Genomic DNA, 17,147 nt, shown 5'->3' with positions numbered 1-17,147 from the left:
AGAAGTTGGGGGGGCGCGACCCGATCATATTATACTTCATCACCATATTATAGTTCATTTGCAAGCCTACCGTGAAATTTTATGGGGGCTAGCCAAGGTTTAGGGGGGCGGCCCCCTTCCCCCCGTAGATACGGTCTTGAAGCCACTTCTGTATCTCACATGTACTCAAGAAGGGAGACATTGCTTAGAAAAACAAAACTTCACTCATAAACAGTAATTATCACATTAACGATCGCGCGTTGGAAAATTTCAAACTCCATAAAAATATACGGTTGCTACTATAATCACGGAACTACTCGCGCGTTTGAAAAAAGCAAACACAGACGAAATTATTTTCTCAACCTGTACTGGAAGCTACTACAATTGCAGCACGTCAGTGAGCTTTTGGTAGGAAGAGCGGGAGGAACCACTTGAGGAATAACAGTGAGGGTGGCTCCTCTAATGCGACCGTTCATAAAAATCATTAGTTTTTATTCACCTGTTTGCTTTTTTCAACAGCGCGAGTGACAAAAGGTTAAACTTTGCATACAGAAGGCTGAAGAAGAGCTAGTAGGTAACCGCGAACATAAGAATGCTAAGAAGCAATGAGTTACGTAATACATCTTGCAGAACATCAGGAAAAGGAAAGCGTAGAAACATTTTCATACGGAGGAGGGCAGAAAGATGCACGGTAAGTGAAACAATGAGTTTACGAAGGAAAATAGACAGAGGAAGGAAAGAGTTTTACAAAAGAAAATGTGAGGATACAGAAGAGTTAGAAAGAGTTGGAAAATATGAGGAAACGTACAAGGAGGAGAAATCAATGGAATTTCAGAGGAAACAAGGGGCTATTATGATTGCAATAGAAAATAAGGATGGGAAGGTACTCAGCAAGAGAAGTGAGGTCATACAAAGGTGCAAAAGACTGTGCTGAAGACTTATATCAGAGCAGAAATAGGCCATGTAACCTAAGTTTAATTTAGGATTCTTCGGGATCAGTTTCAAAAGGCTATATCCGAGATTAGGAACGGAAAGATTACCGGGATAGATAATATACCAATCGAATTCATTAAACGTATGGAAGACAAGGGCAACAAAGAATTGTTCTGACGCTGCAATGATATATATGAAAGAGAGTGGCCAAAAGTCTTTCTGAAGACGATAATGATGGCTAAGAAATCGAACCCAAAAGAGATATGAAGGTTATAGGACTATTAGTCTCATATCTCATGCAGCTAATATTCTGTTCCGAATGCTATGTTTAAATGGAAGACCAAACGAAAAGTTTGAGGAGGAACAGTTTGGGATCAGAAGAAGTAAGGGCACAAGATTGCAATTGGATTATTAACGGTGATCTGTGAAAGGTTTATAGAAAAAGGGAAAAAGATGTATGCTGTATTTATTGATCTACAAAAGGTTTTTGACCGCGTGAATTGGGAATTGTTGTTGGGAGTTCTAAAGAAGATTTGGTTGGAACGGAAAGATCGAAGACTCATAAGAAATTATATGTGAATCAACAAGTATGCGTTAGGATAGGATAAGGAACTGACAGAAGAAAGTGCAATTGTAAGGGAAATTTGACAAGGATGCTGTCTCTTGCCTGTATTATTTAATATATATTTAGAAGAGATAATTAAAAAGAGCCTACATGATTAAGACGTCATTTCGGTAGGAGGTAGAATGATTAGATGTGCGCTTGTTGCAGAATCTGAAAAGAAAATAAATAGGATGTTACAAAACTTGAGGAAGGGCTTTGAAGAATATGGGATGAAAATAAATGTTAGAAAGACAAAAACCATGGTGATTTGAACGAGGCGGTCTGTGTCAAATATAAAAGTGGGAAGGAAGAAAATAGAACAAGTCGATGGTTTTCGATATCTGGGTAGTATTTTTAGTAATGACATTAAGTGCGAACGTGAAATAAAAACAAGAATTGGAATGACGAAAGAAGCTTTTAGGGGGAAGAGAAGTTTGTTTTGTGGAGCCTTGAATAAAGAATTGTAAAAAAGACTTTTAAATTCCTTCTTGTGGAGTATTGTACTGTATAGGGCGAAAACATGGATATTACGTAGTGATGAAAAACGACTGGAAACCTTCGAAATATGGGTGCGGAGAAGGATGAAAAGAATTAGTTAGGTCGAGTGGAGAAGTAGAGTTAGGAGATGAAAGAGTGTTAGATATGGTGGTTGAGAAAAGAACACTTTTAGGTATTATTGAGAAGAGGATGAGAAACTGGTTGGGACATTGAAACTCTGTCATGAGTGACGTGCTAGAGGTATGCTGGCAGGAAAGAGAGGGAGACGGCGAAGGAGGCTACAATCAATGGACGATATAAAAAGAGAAAGATCATACGTGAAGACGAAGAGGTTAGCGGAGGACCGTGGTACTTGGAAACTTCTCAGCTGCAGCAAGTGATCTGGCAATAAGGACAGAATACCTATGATGATGATATGTCTAATCCCGGTTGACGTCGTATCCCATGTTACCAGATTGTGTATCTATCAACAAGGACCGCAAATTGGTACAACGAAAACATGCTTTATAGCATGGCTTCCAGCTGGAATGTATGAAGTTCACGCTGCCAGCCCCTGAAAATGACATGACTTACACCAATCAGTGCAATCTTCCCTAAATTAAACAGTGTGCTTTGTGATAGTGGAAAGCTAATAATCTCTCTGAATCTAAGCGTGCTGTCTAAGGTAATGGCCCACTTCACGTTTTATGAGTATGCAGAAATGCTATTATGCTTGGCGAAGCATAGCCCATCGTAATTGAAGACGTGTTTCTCTTCTTTACGCCGAGTGCGTTGCATATCGTCGATTGTTGTAACGTACTATCTTTACCAGACTGGAACTTCGGTTAAGCGAGACAGGCACCTTCACAGTCACCACAATCGACTATGATGTTCCGAGATGTGTAAGAACTCCGTAGTTTGAACAGGAATTGTTTCGACGCGTGGAAGAAGATCCCTTGACAAACACCCTACGCATGGCACGTGGCAGCAGGACATCTGTTTGACTGGCTTTACACCACGAATATCTGCATCCATACCGTCTTACGCGAGTTCAAAGTCTTGGTCCAGCCGATTTTGAGATACGAGCAGACTTCTGTCAATGGATTCTTCGGTGCTGTGAGGAGGACCCTACATTTCTCCAACGGATACTTTTCGCTGGGAAGGCGACCATTGTATGGCTGATGTTAATTGTCATAATGGCCACATATGGGCATCAGAAAATCTTCATGGTGTCGATATTGTGCATTTCAAGAACGATCTAGAGTGAAGGTATGGCCAATTCATTGGACCATATCTTCTCCCAGTATGTCTTACTGGTAAGAACTATTTAATCTATTTGTATGAGATACTGCTAGAGTTAAAAGAGAATCCTCTTGGAATCCGATAGCACATGTGGTTTCAAGTAATGTTGAGCGCAAGAGTCTTGGTCTGACAGACTGTGCAAGAGGCTTGCTTGCAAGACCAAGACCAAGGCCAAGAATCCGGATGCAACATCAAGACCAAGACCAAGGGGTGCAAAACCAAAACCAAGACAAAGACAATACCTGCAAAACCAAGACCCTTCCGCAAGTCTTGCACAAGTACCAGTACTACTTGAATTTTTTTATAGAATGTAAAAAGAAAGGAGAAAAAATCATTTTACGTTTTTCACTTTAATTTCTTGGCTTCAATAAAAGAGCCACTGGAGTGAATGTACTCCCAGAAGTTTATGCAATGCGCACGAGTCGATCTACTCCTGCAGCCTATAGTTACAGTCTGTCGTTTTCTGCAGTTATTACTCGTTTTCAAGCAATAAAGGTGTCATCTTGCTCCATGTGAGCTTTCTCCTGGACAAATACCATGTGTGTGGGTTTCCTGAATGTTTTCCCGTTTCCTCCTACTTTCTTCATTCCACGATTTCATTCATTTCTCATCATTACTGTCTCCTTTAGCCTCGGTGCATAACATAGGACGTTAAGCTAGATATTGCTATTCATTTCGAAACATATCTGTGCTGTTCTTCTTTCGTAACTAAAAGGAAATGTAGTATTGAACATCGCTAATTCCGTACACCATAGGTGCCGACTATATGGGTATGGCCATAGCACCGAGGCTCAAGCACCCGTTCGAAATTTTTAGTATGCGCTCATTAAATTAATATCGGATTAATATTTTATGACATTGATAAAAACTTAGTGCATATTACCGCAAGTTTGATTTCATGGGTGGGTGTTTATACTTTGAATAATTGTTTATCAATATAACTTTTAGCCTCCTTAGGTATATTGCACATCGAGGATTGAGCAATATAACATTATACAACAATAAGTAATCCATATTCACAAGTGAAAGTGATTTTGTGCAGTTATTTAAAATAACTTGGACTTTAATGTTGTTATTTTGTATTTCTAATATAAGTCAAAATATATATTTGGTCTAGGAATTAATTCGTGCGGGTGGACAAGAGATGGTGCAACGAACGGAGCGTCCCACAGTTCCGTGTATCCACACATGTGTTGCAAACCCCTGTCATCGCGTATCGTTCGTAGTATAGGGCAGTGGATTAAAGCGTCAACAACACCAGTTTGTAGTTAAGTGAACATGGCGCAATTTGTGCCTGATAAAGTGTTTTTGCGGGGTGTCCTGCTGCATTACTTTAACATGCAGAAAAGTGCGACTGAAAGTCATCGTATTTTGGTGGAAGTGTATGGTGACCATGCTCTAGCTGAGCGAACGTGTCAGAAGTGGTTTGCACGGTTTAGAAGTGGTGATTTCGGCTTCGCAGACCAAGAGCGAGCTGGACAGCCAAAAAAATTTCAACACGAAGAATTGACAGCATTGCTCGAGCAGGATTCGTGTCAAACGCAGGAACAACTTGCAGCAGCATTAGGCGTTGATCAAACAACAGTCTCCAAACGCTTGAAAGCCATGGGAATGATTCAAAAGATGTCACATTGGGTTCCACATGAATTGAAAGACAGAGACGTTGAAAGACGAAAAACCATTTGCGAATTGCTGCTTCAACGACAGAGCAGAAAGGGGTTTCTGCATCGAATTATTACGGCTGATGAGAAGTGGATCCATTACGAGAACCCTAAACGAAAAAAGGCCTGGGTGAAACCAGGTGAACCAGGTCCATCACAACCAAAACGAGATATTCACTGTGCAAAGGTTATGCTGTGCATATGGTGGGATATGAAAGGTGTGGTGTACTATGAGCTGCTGCAACCGGGTGAAACTATGAATGGAGAACGTTATCGACGATAATTAATGCGTTTGAAGCAAGCTCTGGCCAGAACACGACCAGAATGGGAGAACAGACATGATAAACTTATTGTTCAACATGATAACGCTCGCCCACATGTCGCAAAACCGGTCAAAACCTATTTAGAAAATGTCGGATGGGAAGTTTTACCCCACCCGCCGTATTCACCAGACGTTGCTCCTTCGGACTACTACTTGTTCGATTGCATGAACAACGATTTGATTGGACAGCGGTTTACTTCTTCAGAAGATATCGAAACATGGGTCTCTGACTGGATTGCTTCCAAGGATGAGGACTTCTTTCGCCACGGAATCCGTACATTGCCTGACAGATGGGCGAAAGTGGTGGCTAGCGATGGACAATATTTTTCTTAAGGTATTTATGTGTTTTGTGTTTGTACTACAGCTTCAATGTGTGCGTACCAACCGCACGAATTAATTCCTAGACCAAATATATAAATTGAGTTTACACGAAAGATATAGACAGTTGAGTCGTTTACAATATTTTCACTCAAATTATTCTAAAATATCAAGAGGTTTGATTATAATGGTAGTAGTGGTCCCTCTATGGCCCGCCGAATCAGCAAAATTTTTTGTGACGTCATAGGTCAAAGGTCAATGCCCTTGGCCCGGAGTCAATGATCTAGGGGCACATAGGACCACCCCCTCTAGATTTTGGTAAGGGTACCTTTTCCCACCCCCTAAATTTTGGCAAGGGTACATAGGACCATCCTCCTTAATTTTTGGAAATTGCCAAATCTAAAAATTGGGTATGGTAGCTTAGGACCAGGGTATGTATGTCTATTAGTATTGGGGGGTCCATCTTGTTCCTTTTCATGGGTAAAAAATTGCCAAAATTAAAATTTCGGAGGATTTTGACCTAATATATAACCTTTGATGAGGTCTTATAACCCTACATAGTTATATGGTTGTATACAGAGTCCATTACCTTTCATAAGATATGGGTACATTAATGCACCCCTTTAAAAATTTGGGAGCGGTACATTGGCCCACCCCTAAAATTTTGGAAATTGCCCAATTTAACATTTGGTATTATAGTACTGGACCCTAATATGTATTATGATAAATTTGGCTGGTCCACCTTGTTCCCTTTTAGGGGTACAAAATTGCCAAAATATAAACATAAGCAATACGTTGTACCACGTGTTTGGATTTTGACCTAATTTATCTCCTTGGATGAGGTTCTATTACCTTATATAGTTATATGGTTATGTATAGGGGTCCATTCCCTTTCATAAGATATTGGTATATTAATGCACCCCATTTAAAAATTGGGAGGGTAGATTGGCCCACCCCGTAAATTTTGGAAATTGCCCAATTTAGACATTTGGTATTATAGTATAGGACAATAATATAGATCACTATAAATTTGTGTGGCTCACCTCGTTACCTTTTAGAGGTATAAAATTGCCGAAATATAAACGTAAGCAATACGTTGTAAAACATGTTTGGTTTTCGACCTAATTTATCTCCTTGGATGAGGTCCTATTACCTTATGTAGTTATATGGTCATGTATAGGAGTTCAATCCCTATCATAAGACATAGGTACTGTAAGGGACACTTCTGGATGGTACACCCATATGGGAATTTACGGCAAAAGTGTACCATCCAGATGTGTCCCTTACTGTATATTGGTGCACCTCTTCAAATTTTTGGGAGGGGTACCTTCGCCCACCCCTTTAATTTTGGAAATTGCCCATTTTAAACATTTGGTATTATAGTAGAGGACCCTAATATAAATCTCTATAAATTTGGGTGGTGCACCTCTTTCCCTTTTAGGGGTACAAAATTGCCAAATTTTAGTACAACCACGTGTTTGGTTTTTGGCCCAATTTATCCCTTTGATGAAATCTTATTACCTTATATGGTTAGATGGTCATGTATATTGGTCCATTCCCTATCATAAGACATTGGTATATTGATGCACCCTTTAAATTTTTGGGAGGGGTACCTTGGTGCACCCCCTAAATTTTGCAAATTGCTGAATTTCAACATTTGGTGTCATAGTATAGAATCCTAAAATGTATCATGATTAATTTGGATGGTCCACCTCGTTCCCTTTTAGGGGTACAAAATTGCCAAAATATAAACGTAAGCAATACGTTGTACCACGTGTTTGGTTTTGACCCAATTTATCCCCTTGAGTGAGGTCCTATTACCTTACATGGTTATATGATAATCTATAGGGTCCATTCCCTATCATAAAACATCGGTACATTGATGCACCCCGGGAGGTGTACCATGGCCAATCCCTTAAAGTTTGGAAATTTTCCAATTTAAACATGTACATGACCTCAACATGTATCATGATAAATTTGGGTGGTCCACCTCGTTCCCTTTCAACGGTAAAAAATTGCTAAAATATAAACATAAGCAATATGTTGTACCACGTGTTTGGTTTTTGGCCCAATTTATCCCCTTTGATGTGTTCTTATTATCTTATATGGTCATGTATATGGGTTTCATTTTCTATCATAAGACATTGGCACATTGATGCACCCTTTAAAATTTTGGGAGGGGTATCTTGGCTCCGCCACTCGGTTTTAGAAATTGTTTAATATAAGCATTTGGTATCAGTACAGGACTTTAATATGTAACACTATAAATTTGGATGGTCCACATCGTTCCCCTTCATGGGTAAAGAACTACCAAAAATCAAATTTGGAGGTCATTGACCCCTTTGATAAGGATTTAGCACGTGTATATTGGTATGTACAGAGGTTTATTACCCTTATATATTTATGTTTCCTTTTAAATTTGGGAATTATCAAATAACAAGTTGGTGTATCTCTTATGGACAAATATTCAAATTTTAAAGGTTATTGACCTATTTTATCTTTTTTGATACGGCTTTATAATTGAATGAATACAGGATTTATTACTTTTTTCATAAGACATAGGTGTATTTGTGTACCAATCTCAAATTTTGGGAGGGGTACATTTCTTATTTTCATATCAATAATTGGTAATTGCTCTTAAAATTGGATGGTATCTCATTCTTTTTGTAAATCATTGTCAAATATGAGTATGGTCACGTAATGTCTTATTGACCTTTGATGGGATTAGCAGTCCACAACATTGGTACATTGAAACTTTGTAGGATAATTTGAGAATTGTCAAAATGAAATTACGTCATTGGTTTTGATTATTCCCGCCAAATATAACGATGTACCATGTGATTGACCTTGATGAGGTAGTGTACGGGGAGTCATTTCCTTTGTTGTGGTACTTCTTAAGTTTGAGTACACACTTCTAGAAAACAGTTGGTTCTACTAAGGTAAACAATTGACGGATATTATTCACCTTATTGAACATATAATGATATGATTAATTCTAAGACTTAGGTATATCGAGAGAAGTATTCTTTAAATTTGGGAATTGTGATAAACAGAATTTTAACATAAGGCGCGAAATTTGAAACAATACTTCGAACTTTAATCACAGCTCATAGTCTAAGATCATTGGTGTTGGTTGATTTCCGCTTGAGCTTGAGATCTAATGGGTAACCTTATTGCATCATATGACTCATAGTCTAAAGGCAATACATGCTACAACACTGAAATTTAGTCACAAGGTGATGTAATCTGACACTGCCAAAGTTATTGTTGATAAAATTTGATTGGATGATCACTATCTTTCGTGCAATCTGATTGGTTGATCACTATCTTTCACGCAATCTGATTGATTCCTGATTTTCAAATCTTTGCTGCATTCAGTTTTGTTTTTTTTAACATTTAAAAATCTTGGTTTGAGCATTTTCGTTCAACATTCTCTCACTGATAAATATGATCAAAACCGTTTATTTGTTAATCGAATAGCTAAAAACTGGATAAAGTTTGACGGTTAACGGTGAAACGCAAAATTATTTGTTTGAAAATTTTTAGTTTCGAAATTTTTGTTTGAAATTTTTTGTTTGAAATTTTTTTGTTTGTTAAATTTTTTCGTTTCAACATTTTGTATGAAAATATTTTGTTTGGATTTTTTTGTTTCAAACTTTTTCGTTTCAAAATTTTAAGAATTTTCCTGAAAATTGTTGTTTGAAAATTTTTCGTTTGAAATTTTTCTTTGTAAATTTTTGTTTTAAATTTTTTTTCAAAATTTTTGTTTGAAAATATTTTCGTTTCAAAATTTTTGATTGAAAATATTTTGTTTCAATTTCTCGTTTCAAAAGTTCGTTTGAAATTTTTGTTTGAAATTTTTTCACATTTTTTGTTAAAGTTTTTGTTTCAAATTTTTAAGTTTGTGCACTCATTGATAAAGAACCGGAACTGTTTAGAACAAAAACATCTTGCAACACTGTTTATCATGACTCAATAGTATACATCAGAACATGGGGTTTTACTTGAAATGAAAAAAAAACAAATCATTGAAATGGATCATTTTATTACATTGCACATACATCCATAGGATCTGGATATCGTCGGTACAATGTATTTTGAACTTCTTGCACTAGTTTGTCTTTAGCGTATAATTTTAATGGAAAGTCATCAGTTTTGCATAATCATTGGAAATAACGTCATTATGGCTACTTATCTGCAGTTTCTAAACTCACGTGATGTGATGAAATCATTTACCGATATACAACAAAATATACCTTATAGGATCCTAGCTAGCCAAATGATCCCTACAAAGTTTGGATTAAGAATCGTAGTGATAAGGATATTATTTTACCATCAAGATATAAGCATGGAAGCGTCAAAACAAGAACTGTTGCGTTTCTTAAACACTGGATCTGTATCTTTATGTTAGAAAGGATTCTTGGATCAAAGTTATCAATTTAAATTTAGTACACAGCCGTATCTGTGAATTTGGTTTGGTTAGCATGACGTTAGCAGTAACTATGAAATCAGCAAATTCCGAGAAATCATTCGAGCAAGTGCATTTAATCAGGAAAGATGTGTACTTCTAACGATAAAGAATTCCTCTTCGCAAACTATTATCTGATAAAACAAAACATGTCTTGGTTGGTATCTGTGCTACAACGTTTGAACCTGTGATTCGATGGGCAAAGCAGAACAATTTGGTGTACAACTGAACGTTGAAGAATGGCACGAATCGGCCAAATGAATGATGAGCTAAATGTGACCATATTCAAATCATGAAGTGGTGCTGCATACAGACCTTGAAGAGAAGATGGTGCTGTTACGTAAAGCCCGCAACATGGTGTATCTAACGCAATCGGAATGGGGATAAATTGAGTGTGTTAAACTTGCAGTGGAAGTATGCAACAAAACAAGTATATTCCTTGAAAAATGTGTCAACAACATGTATCTAGATGTTGTGATGGTTGTCAACATCGTTCGTGGGTGCATACCTGTACTGATAAACAGTTTATATGTGATCGTAATAAAATGATCCATTTCAATGATTTGTTTTTTTTTTCATTTCAAGTACCAGCCCATGTTCTGACGTGTACTATTGCATCATAATAAACAGTGTTGCCAGATGTTCTTGTTCTAAACAGTTCCGGTTCTTTATCAATGAGTGCACAATCTTAAAAATTTGAAACAAAAACTTTAACAAAAAATGTGAAAAAATTTCAAACAAAAATTTCAAACAAACTTTTGAAACGAAAAAAATTTGAAACAAAATATTTCAATCAAAAATTTTGAAACAAACAAATTTTCAGATAAAAATTTTAAAACAAAAAATTTTACAAAAAAATTTCAAACAAAATATTTTCAAACAAAAATTTTCACAAAAAATTCAAACAAAATTTTGAAACGAAAAGGTTTGAAACCAAAAATTCCAAACAAAAAATTTTCAAACAAAATTTTGAAACGAAGAAGTTTTCATAAATAAATTTCAAACAAATTTTCAAACAAATAATTTTTCGTTTCACAGTTAACCATCAAATTTTATCTAGTTTTTAACTATTTGATTAACAAATAAACGGTTTTGATCATATTTATTGGTGAGTATAAAACGTTGAACGAAACCAAGATTTTTAAACAGTAATCGATAAATGTTAAACAAAACTGAATGCAGCAAAAATTAGAAATTCGTACACCAAACAGATTGCGTGAAAGATAATGATCAACCAATCAGATTGCATCAACAATAACTTTGCCAGTGTCAGATTACATCACTGAATTTCAGTGTTGTAGCCTGTATTGCCTTTAGACTATGAGTCATACGATGCAATAAGGTTAGCCATCAGATTTCTAAAGGTCAAGGTCAAATCAGCCAACACCAATGACCTTAAACTATGAGCTGTGATTTAAGTTCGAAGTATTGTTTCAAATTTCGCGCCTTGTGCTAAAATTCTGTTTATCACAATTCCCAAATTTAAAGAATACTTCTCTCGAAATAACCTGCCTTAAAATTAACCATATCATTATATGTTCAATAAGGTCAATAATATCCGTCAATTGTTTACCTTAGTAGAACCAACTGTTGTCTAGAAATGTATTATTTAATAACTTCCACGAATTTTGAAAAGGAAATGAACCCCTGTACAATACCTCATCAAGGTCAATCACGTGGTATATCGTATTGCTGACGTTTACATTTGGCGGGAATAATCAAAACCAATGACGTAATTTCATTTTGACAATTCTCAAATTATCCTACAAAGTTTCAATGAATCAATGTCCTGGACTCGTAATCCCATCATTGGTCAATAACTGATCACGCGATCATACTCATATTTGACAATGAAATACCCAAAGAAAGAGATACCATCCAATTCTAAGAGCAATTACCAATTATTGATATGAAAATAAGAAATGTACCCCTCCCAAAATTTACGATTGGTACACAAATACAACTGTGACTTATGAAAAAAGTAATAAATCCTGTACTCATTCAATAATAAAGCCGTATCAAGAAAGATAAAATAGGTCAATAACCTTTAAAATTTGAATATTTGTCCATAAGAGGAACACCAACTTGTTATTTGATAATTCCCAAATTTAAAAGGGAACATAAACATATAACGGCAATAAACCTCTGTACTCATTCATCCTTATCACTGGGCTCATTTACATTTTTGACAATTTTTTACCCATGAAATGAAACGAAATTTATAAGAACCTTTATAATATACCAAATTGGGCAATTTCCTAACTTTAAGAGTGAGCCAGTGTACTTCTGCCAAATTTTAAAACGAAAGCATCCATGTTCTCATGACTTATAAAAGAAAATAGACCCCTGGACACATTCATATACTCATATAAGGTAATAAAACCACATCAAAGGGGGTCAATAACCTCCAAAATTTGAATTTTTCACTTTTTTATCCATAAAAGAGAACACAATGGACCACTCAAATGTATACTAATACATATTAGTTTATCTATATTACTATATTAAATGTTTACATTTGGCAATCTCCAAAATTTAAGGTGGCGAGCCAGTGTACTACTTCAAATTTTTCAACGGATGCACCAATGTATCTATATCTTAAAAAAAGAGAATAGACCCCTATAGATGCCCATATAATCATATAAGGTAATAAGACCTCATCAAAGGGGGTGGGGGGTCAATAACCTCCGAAAATTGATTTTTGGTAGTTCTTTACCCATAAAAGGGAACGTGATGGATCACCCAAATTTTTAGTGATACATGTTGATGTTCTATGCTATAACACCCAATACTTATATTAAACAATTTCCAAAATTTAAGGGAAGAGCCCCTCCCAAAGGATGCACTAATATACCTATGTCTTATGTAAGATAATTGACCGTTACATAATCATAGGATCACATCAAAGGCGACAATCTTTTACCCATGAAAGGGAACGAGGTGGACCATCCAAATTTATCATGATACATATTGAGGTCCTGTTCTATAATACCGAATGCTTAAGTCGGAAAATTTCCAAAATTCAAGGGGTGGGCCAAGGTACATTTCCCCCAAATTTAAAGGGGTGCACCAATATACCCGTCTTATGATAGGGAATGAACACCTATACATGACCATATAACCATATAAGGTAATAGGACCTCATCTAAGGGATAAAATGGACCAAAAACCAAACACGCGGTTGTACTAAAATTTGGCCGTCCTAGATAGCAAAAATGACTTGCAACAAACTTGCAGCAGACTTGCAATTCAAGTCAGGCAAACAGGTAGCAGACTTGTGATGGAAGTCTGCATGTTTGATGCAACTTTAATGCAAACTTCCTAGTTGACGCTCTTTGAAATTGCAGCAAGCGTGCAGTGCAAGTAAGTGGTAAGTTTGCAAAGCAAGATTCTGCAAGGGGTTTACTTGCACAGCAAGCCAACTCCAAATTTCCACTTGCACTGCAAGTGCACAGCAAGTCGGCAAGCAAGTTAGTGCAAGTTTAACGCAAGTCTTTGCAAGGATACCACTTCCACTGCAAATCTACAACTAGTTTGTAGTAAGTCTTCTGTAAGTATATACTTGCATTGCAAGTCTATAGTAGGTCTTCAGCAAGTGAGTGTACTAAGTATTCTGCAGATATATACTTGCACTGCATTGCATGCCTTTTACAAAACCCAACATTTACTGTATACGAACAATCACAGAGTATATTTTTCTCAAAAACTTTGTTAAACAATACACGTTTAAAATATAAATTATCTCTACATACTGGATACTCACGTAATTATCTTAATTATCCACTTGTTTTAATGCTTCATACATTTCGCACTTACTACAAATGGCGGCCTGGCGTGGAGATTTCTAAGATTAGACTTTTGTGCCACCTGTTGTAGAAACTAGAACTTACAAACTTGCTGCAAAGTTGCAGCAAGCCTCCGAAGCAAGTAAAATCTAGCAAGTGAAAATCAAAATTCGACATTTGTGGGTAACTCTTTCAAAAGGCCTGCAGCAGGTGTACAGTGCACGGAAAGACTAGTAAGTTAAAATCAAATATAGTGAAAGACTTACTGCAAACCAACATGCTATTAGGGGTGGGTCTTAGTCTTGCATTTGCTCATCACTAGTTTCAACACGACGGTTCGCCTCCCCACTTCACATGGCCTGCCCTAGATTATTTAAATACTTCCTTCGAACAGCAATGGATGGACCATGGTGGTCCAAGAGCATAGCCACCACTCGCCCGACCTGATGTCATTGGATTTCTTTCTGTGGGGTACGTGAAGACGTTAGTTATGAGACCCCAGTTAAGTCGGAGCAAGATCTTGTGGCAGGCATTGCAGGTGCGGCTGGGGGAATCCGAGATATGCCAGCCGTTTTAGATCGAGTCTGTGGGAACTTACGTCGTTGGTGTGCGGCATTCAACGCTCTTCGTTGGCGTTGCTGCCAGCCGCTCTTGTATCATAATTCACTTCATGCAATAGAGTCCCAACTTGCGTAAGTTGGAGCATCACAATGCGTACTCGTCCGTTCGAAATTGGTAAGTGGTACATACTGACATAGTGACCAGTGTTAACTTGGCGAGAATTCAGTTTGTCTTATATTGCAAACGTACTTCTAATATTATGCCTTTGTCTCTCAGATCCTTAAAGTTCCCTGCAGGTTCTTGCAGCAGTGGTTGCTTGTGCAAAGAGAAGACGATTGAGTGGCAGTGTTCGCTTCCCACTTCTGTTTTCCTCTCTTCTGATATTCGTCCTGCTCTGTAGTATACTATTTTGTTAGGTCGTATCTTCAGCATACTTTTGTAGGTCTTACGAACACACGGTGAATAATCCTTCAGACGTCCTAACTTCCTTACAAGTATCACTCCATGTTCTTTTTCTTAGTGCAAAATTCAAACAACGTGTGCCATTCCCACTTTAGGGTGCGTCAGGGCACAGGACAATCTAAATATCATGTAGACAACAAGTTTGACAACACATCAATACAGGACGAAGAACACATTACTTTGTAGGTCAGTAACAAAGTGTTACAAAAATGACTCCTCACTTGTTAGTAGAACTACCAATGGAAAGTGCAACGTTGCATGCATTGAGAAAAAATTAATCAAACCTTCAATAATACATTGATGTTTCTGGTATGGTTGTAACATATATATTGGTAGTCATGCAACCATCCATAGCAAACCCACAATTCTCCATACTGTATCTTTGATTCTGATTCCATTACCAACATGGCACAGACGAATTCTATTTTAATATTAATTACTGTTTCCTTTCCAGCCCATTTTGACCTATCTTTATTTACAAACATAAGGGGGAATCCACTACGTCCTTTGGGGAATCCCTTGCGCATTTGTTCTGAAGGTTAGATTTTGATATTGTGGATAAAATGCCTATAACTTCCTGTGCGGAATTCCACACAAACTTTGTCAAGGCTATAGCGCATCAAAGTTGCGTCCCGTCAAATTTTCCAACTCATAACCCGTAAACGAGGCCTCTTTCGAGTTTTCTCCCCATATATTTTGTTTAAATGTGCACTTTTAACTCCCAAATGTTGTAATAAGAATTACGGGACATCTTATCTATCTATATATCACCATCTATCTATCTATCTATCTATCTATCTATCTATCTATCTATCTATCTATCTATCTATCTATCTATCTATCTATCTATCTATCTATCTATTTATCTATCTATCTATCTATTTACCTATATTTCTCTCTCTCTCTCTCTCTCTCTCTCTCTCTCTCTGTGTGTGTGTGTGTGTGTGTGTGTGTTTAAACGAATCACTAATACTATAAACCTTTAATTTATATCTGTAAAATTGTGTTTGTGGGTTTTCCCAGGGTAATCCCGTATCCTTCTACTGTCTCACTTAACTAGTTCTTCCACCATCATTCATTTCCTTCAATCGTCTCCCTTAGCCCGATAGGCACAATCCTAAGGACGCTAAAGTCAACGACCTCATTTCGATTTTCCTTTATCGGAAAATGTAGCTAATTCTTCCGATTTCCATTCATAATTAATTTAACAACAATAATTAGTGACTCAGTTATTTAATTTATTTAGTAAGTATTTAAAGGAATTGGATGCAATACCTGTTGGTGACTCCAATGCATGCAATCTGGACATAAATTCTCTTCCCTCTAAAATAAAATTATATCGTTTTAATTTCCTTAGAAGAAAGTACACATATGAAAGTTGTGAGTTAAATATGGTTAAGTAACGGTATTTCAAATAAATCAAACTTTATTTTAATACCTTTAAACGTCAGTTACTGTCGTGCTCATAAGTAAAATAATAAGTATACTAATCTTTCCTTAAGATCAGATGATAAAATATTCAAAGTATAATAATCAAAAATCTTATTTGACAGACTGATTTCAAAAGTTGTTGCAAAAAGTAATACCAACAATTGTTCCATAATTAGAAATTAGTTGCGCATAGAAAATCTGATTTTAATTCTCAAAACATTATATTAACCTTCAGTGCTATTGAACATTTTAATATCATGTATATAGAATGATGTTCCTTTCTTTATCATTTTTATAATTGATTTTTTAGAATCACTTATAAATGATAGACAGCTATTTTTCAGCTATTTTTTATTATATCGCTTTACTTTTATACTGATCAACAGAATACTACCTGGAGATGCCAAAACTCGTTTCAAGATGTTAGTAAAACCTCCAATTGGATCAAGTACTGAAAAGAGAATTTACTGCTTTTAGTATTACAAGGTAAACCTGAACATACATGGCGGGATTTAATTCCCTTCACTTTAATAATGACATATACAACATCAAATATTTTCTACTAGAAAGTAAGTTTTAAGTATATTACTATACACAACGGAAACCTTATTCAGATATTTGATGTCAGTTGGAATTCAAAATATTAGATTGATTCATTAATTCGTACCCTTTATATTCAGAAACGTTTTGCCAGAAATCAGTGATGATGATAGTACTCCACTATTTACCAAGTTGTTGCTATGCTGCCAATGATGTGTGACACTATTTGTGGTTCAGGTGCTGCTAATCAAATTTTGTTTTTCAAGTCTGAATTATGGAATGTCAAGTTGGAAAATATGTCATA

At 36.4% G+C, this 17,147-nt stretch overlaps 1 protein-coding gene across 6 annotated transcripts in view; it reads right to left on the bottom strand.

Moving 5' to 3' along the window:
- Window positions 1-17,147, bottom strand: part of LOC145683440 (uncharacterized) — a 501,171-nt gene that overhangs the window by 76,625 nt on the left and 407,399 nt on the right. For all 6 annotated transcript variants that reach the window (XM_081754773.1, XM_081754778.1, XM_081754779.1 and 3 more), the window contains 2 exons: window positions 16,698-16,754; window positions 16,148-16,195 (listed from right to left, as the gene is read on the bottom strand). In XM_081754773.1, coding sequence (XP_081610899.1) covers window positions 16,148-16,195; window positions 16,698-16,754 — 105 coding nt within the window. The remainder of the gene's footprint in view (window positions 1-16,147; window positions 16,196-16,697; window positions 16,755-17,147) is intronic.

This window comes from Thermobia domestica, chromosome 4, assembly GCF_964235325.1.
Source record: "Thermobia domestica chromosome 4, izTheDome1.hap1.1, whole genome shotgun sequence".
NCBI lineage: Eukaryota > Metazoa > Arthropoda > Insecta > Zygentoma > Lepismatidae > Thermobia > Thermobia domestica.
Note: the sequence above shows the minus strand (reverse complement) of the source record. Positions and strands in the feature narration are given on the sequence as shown.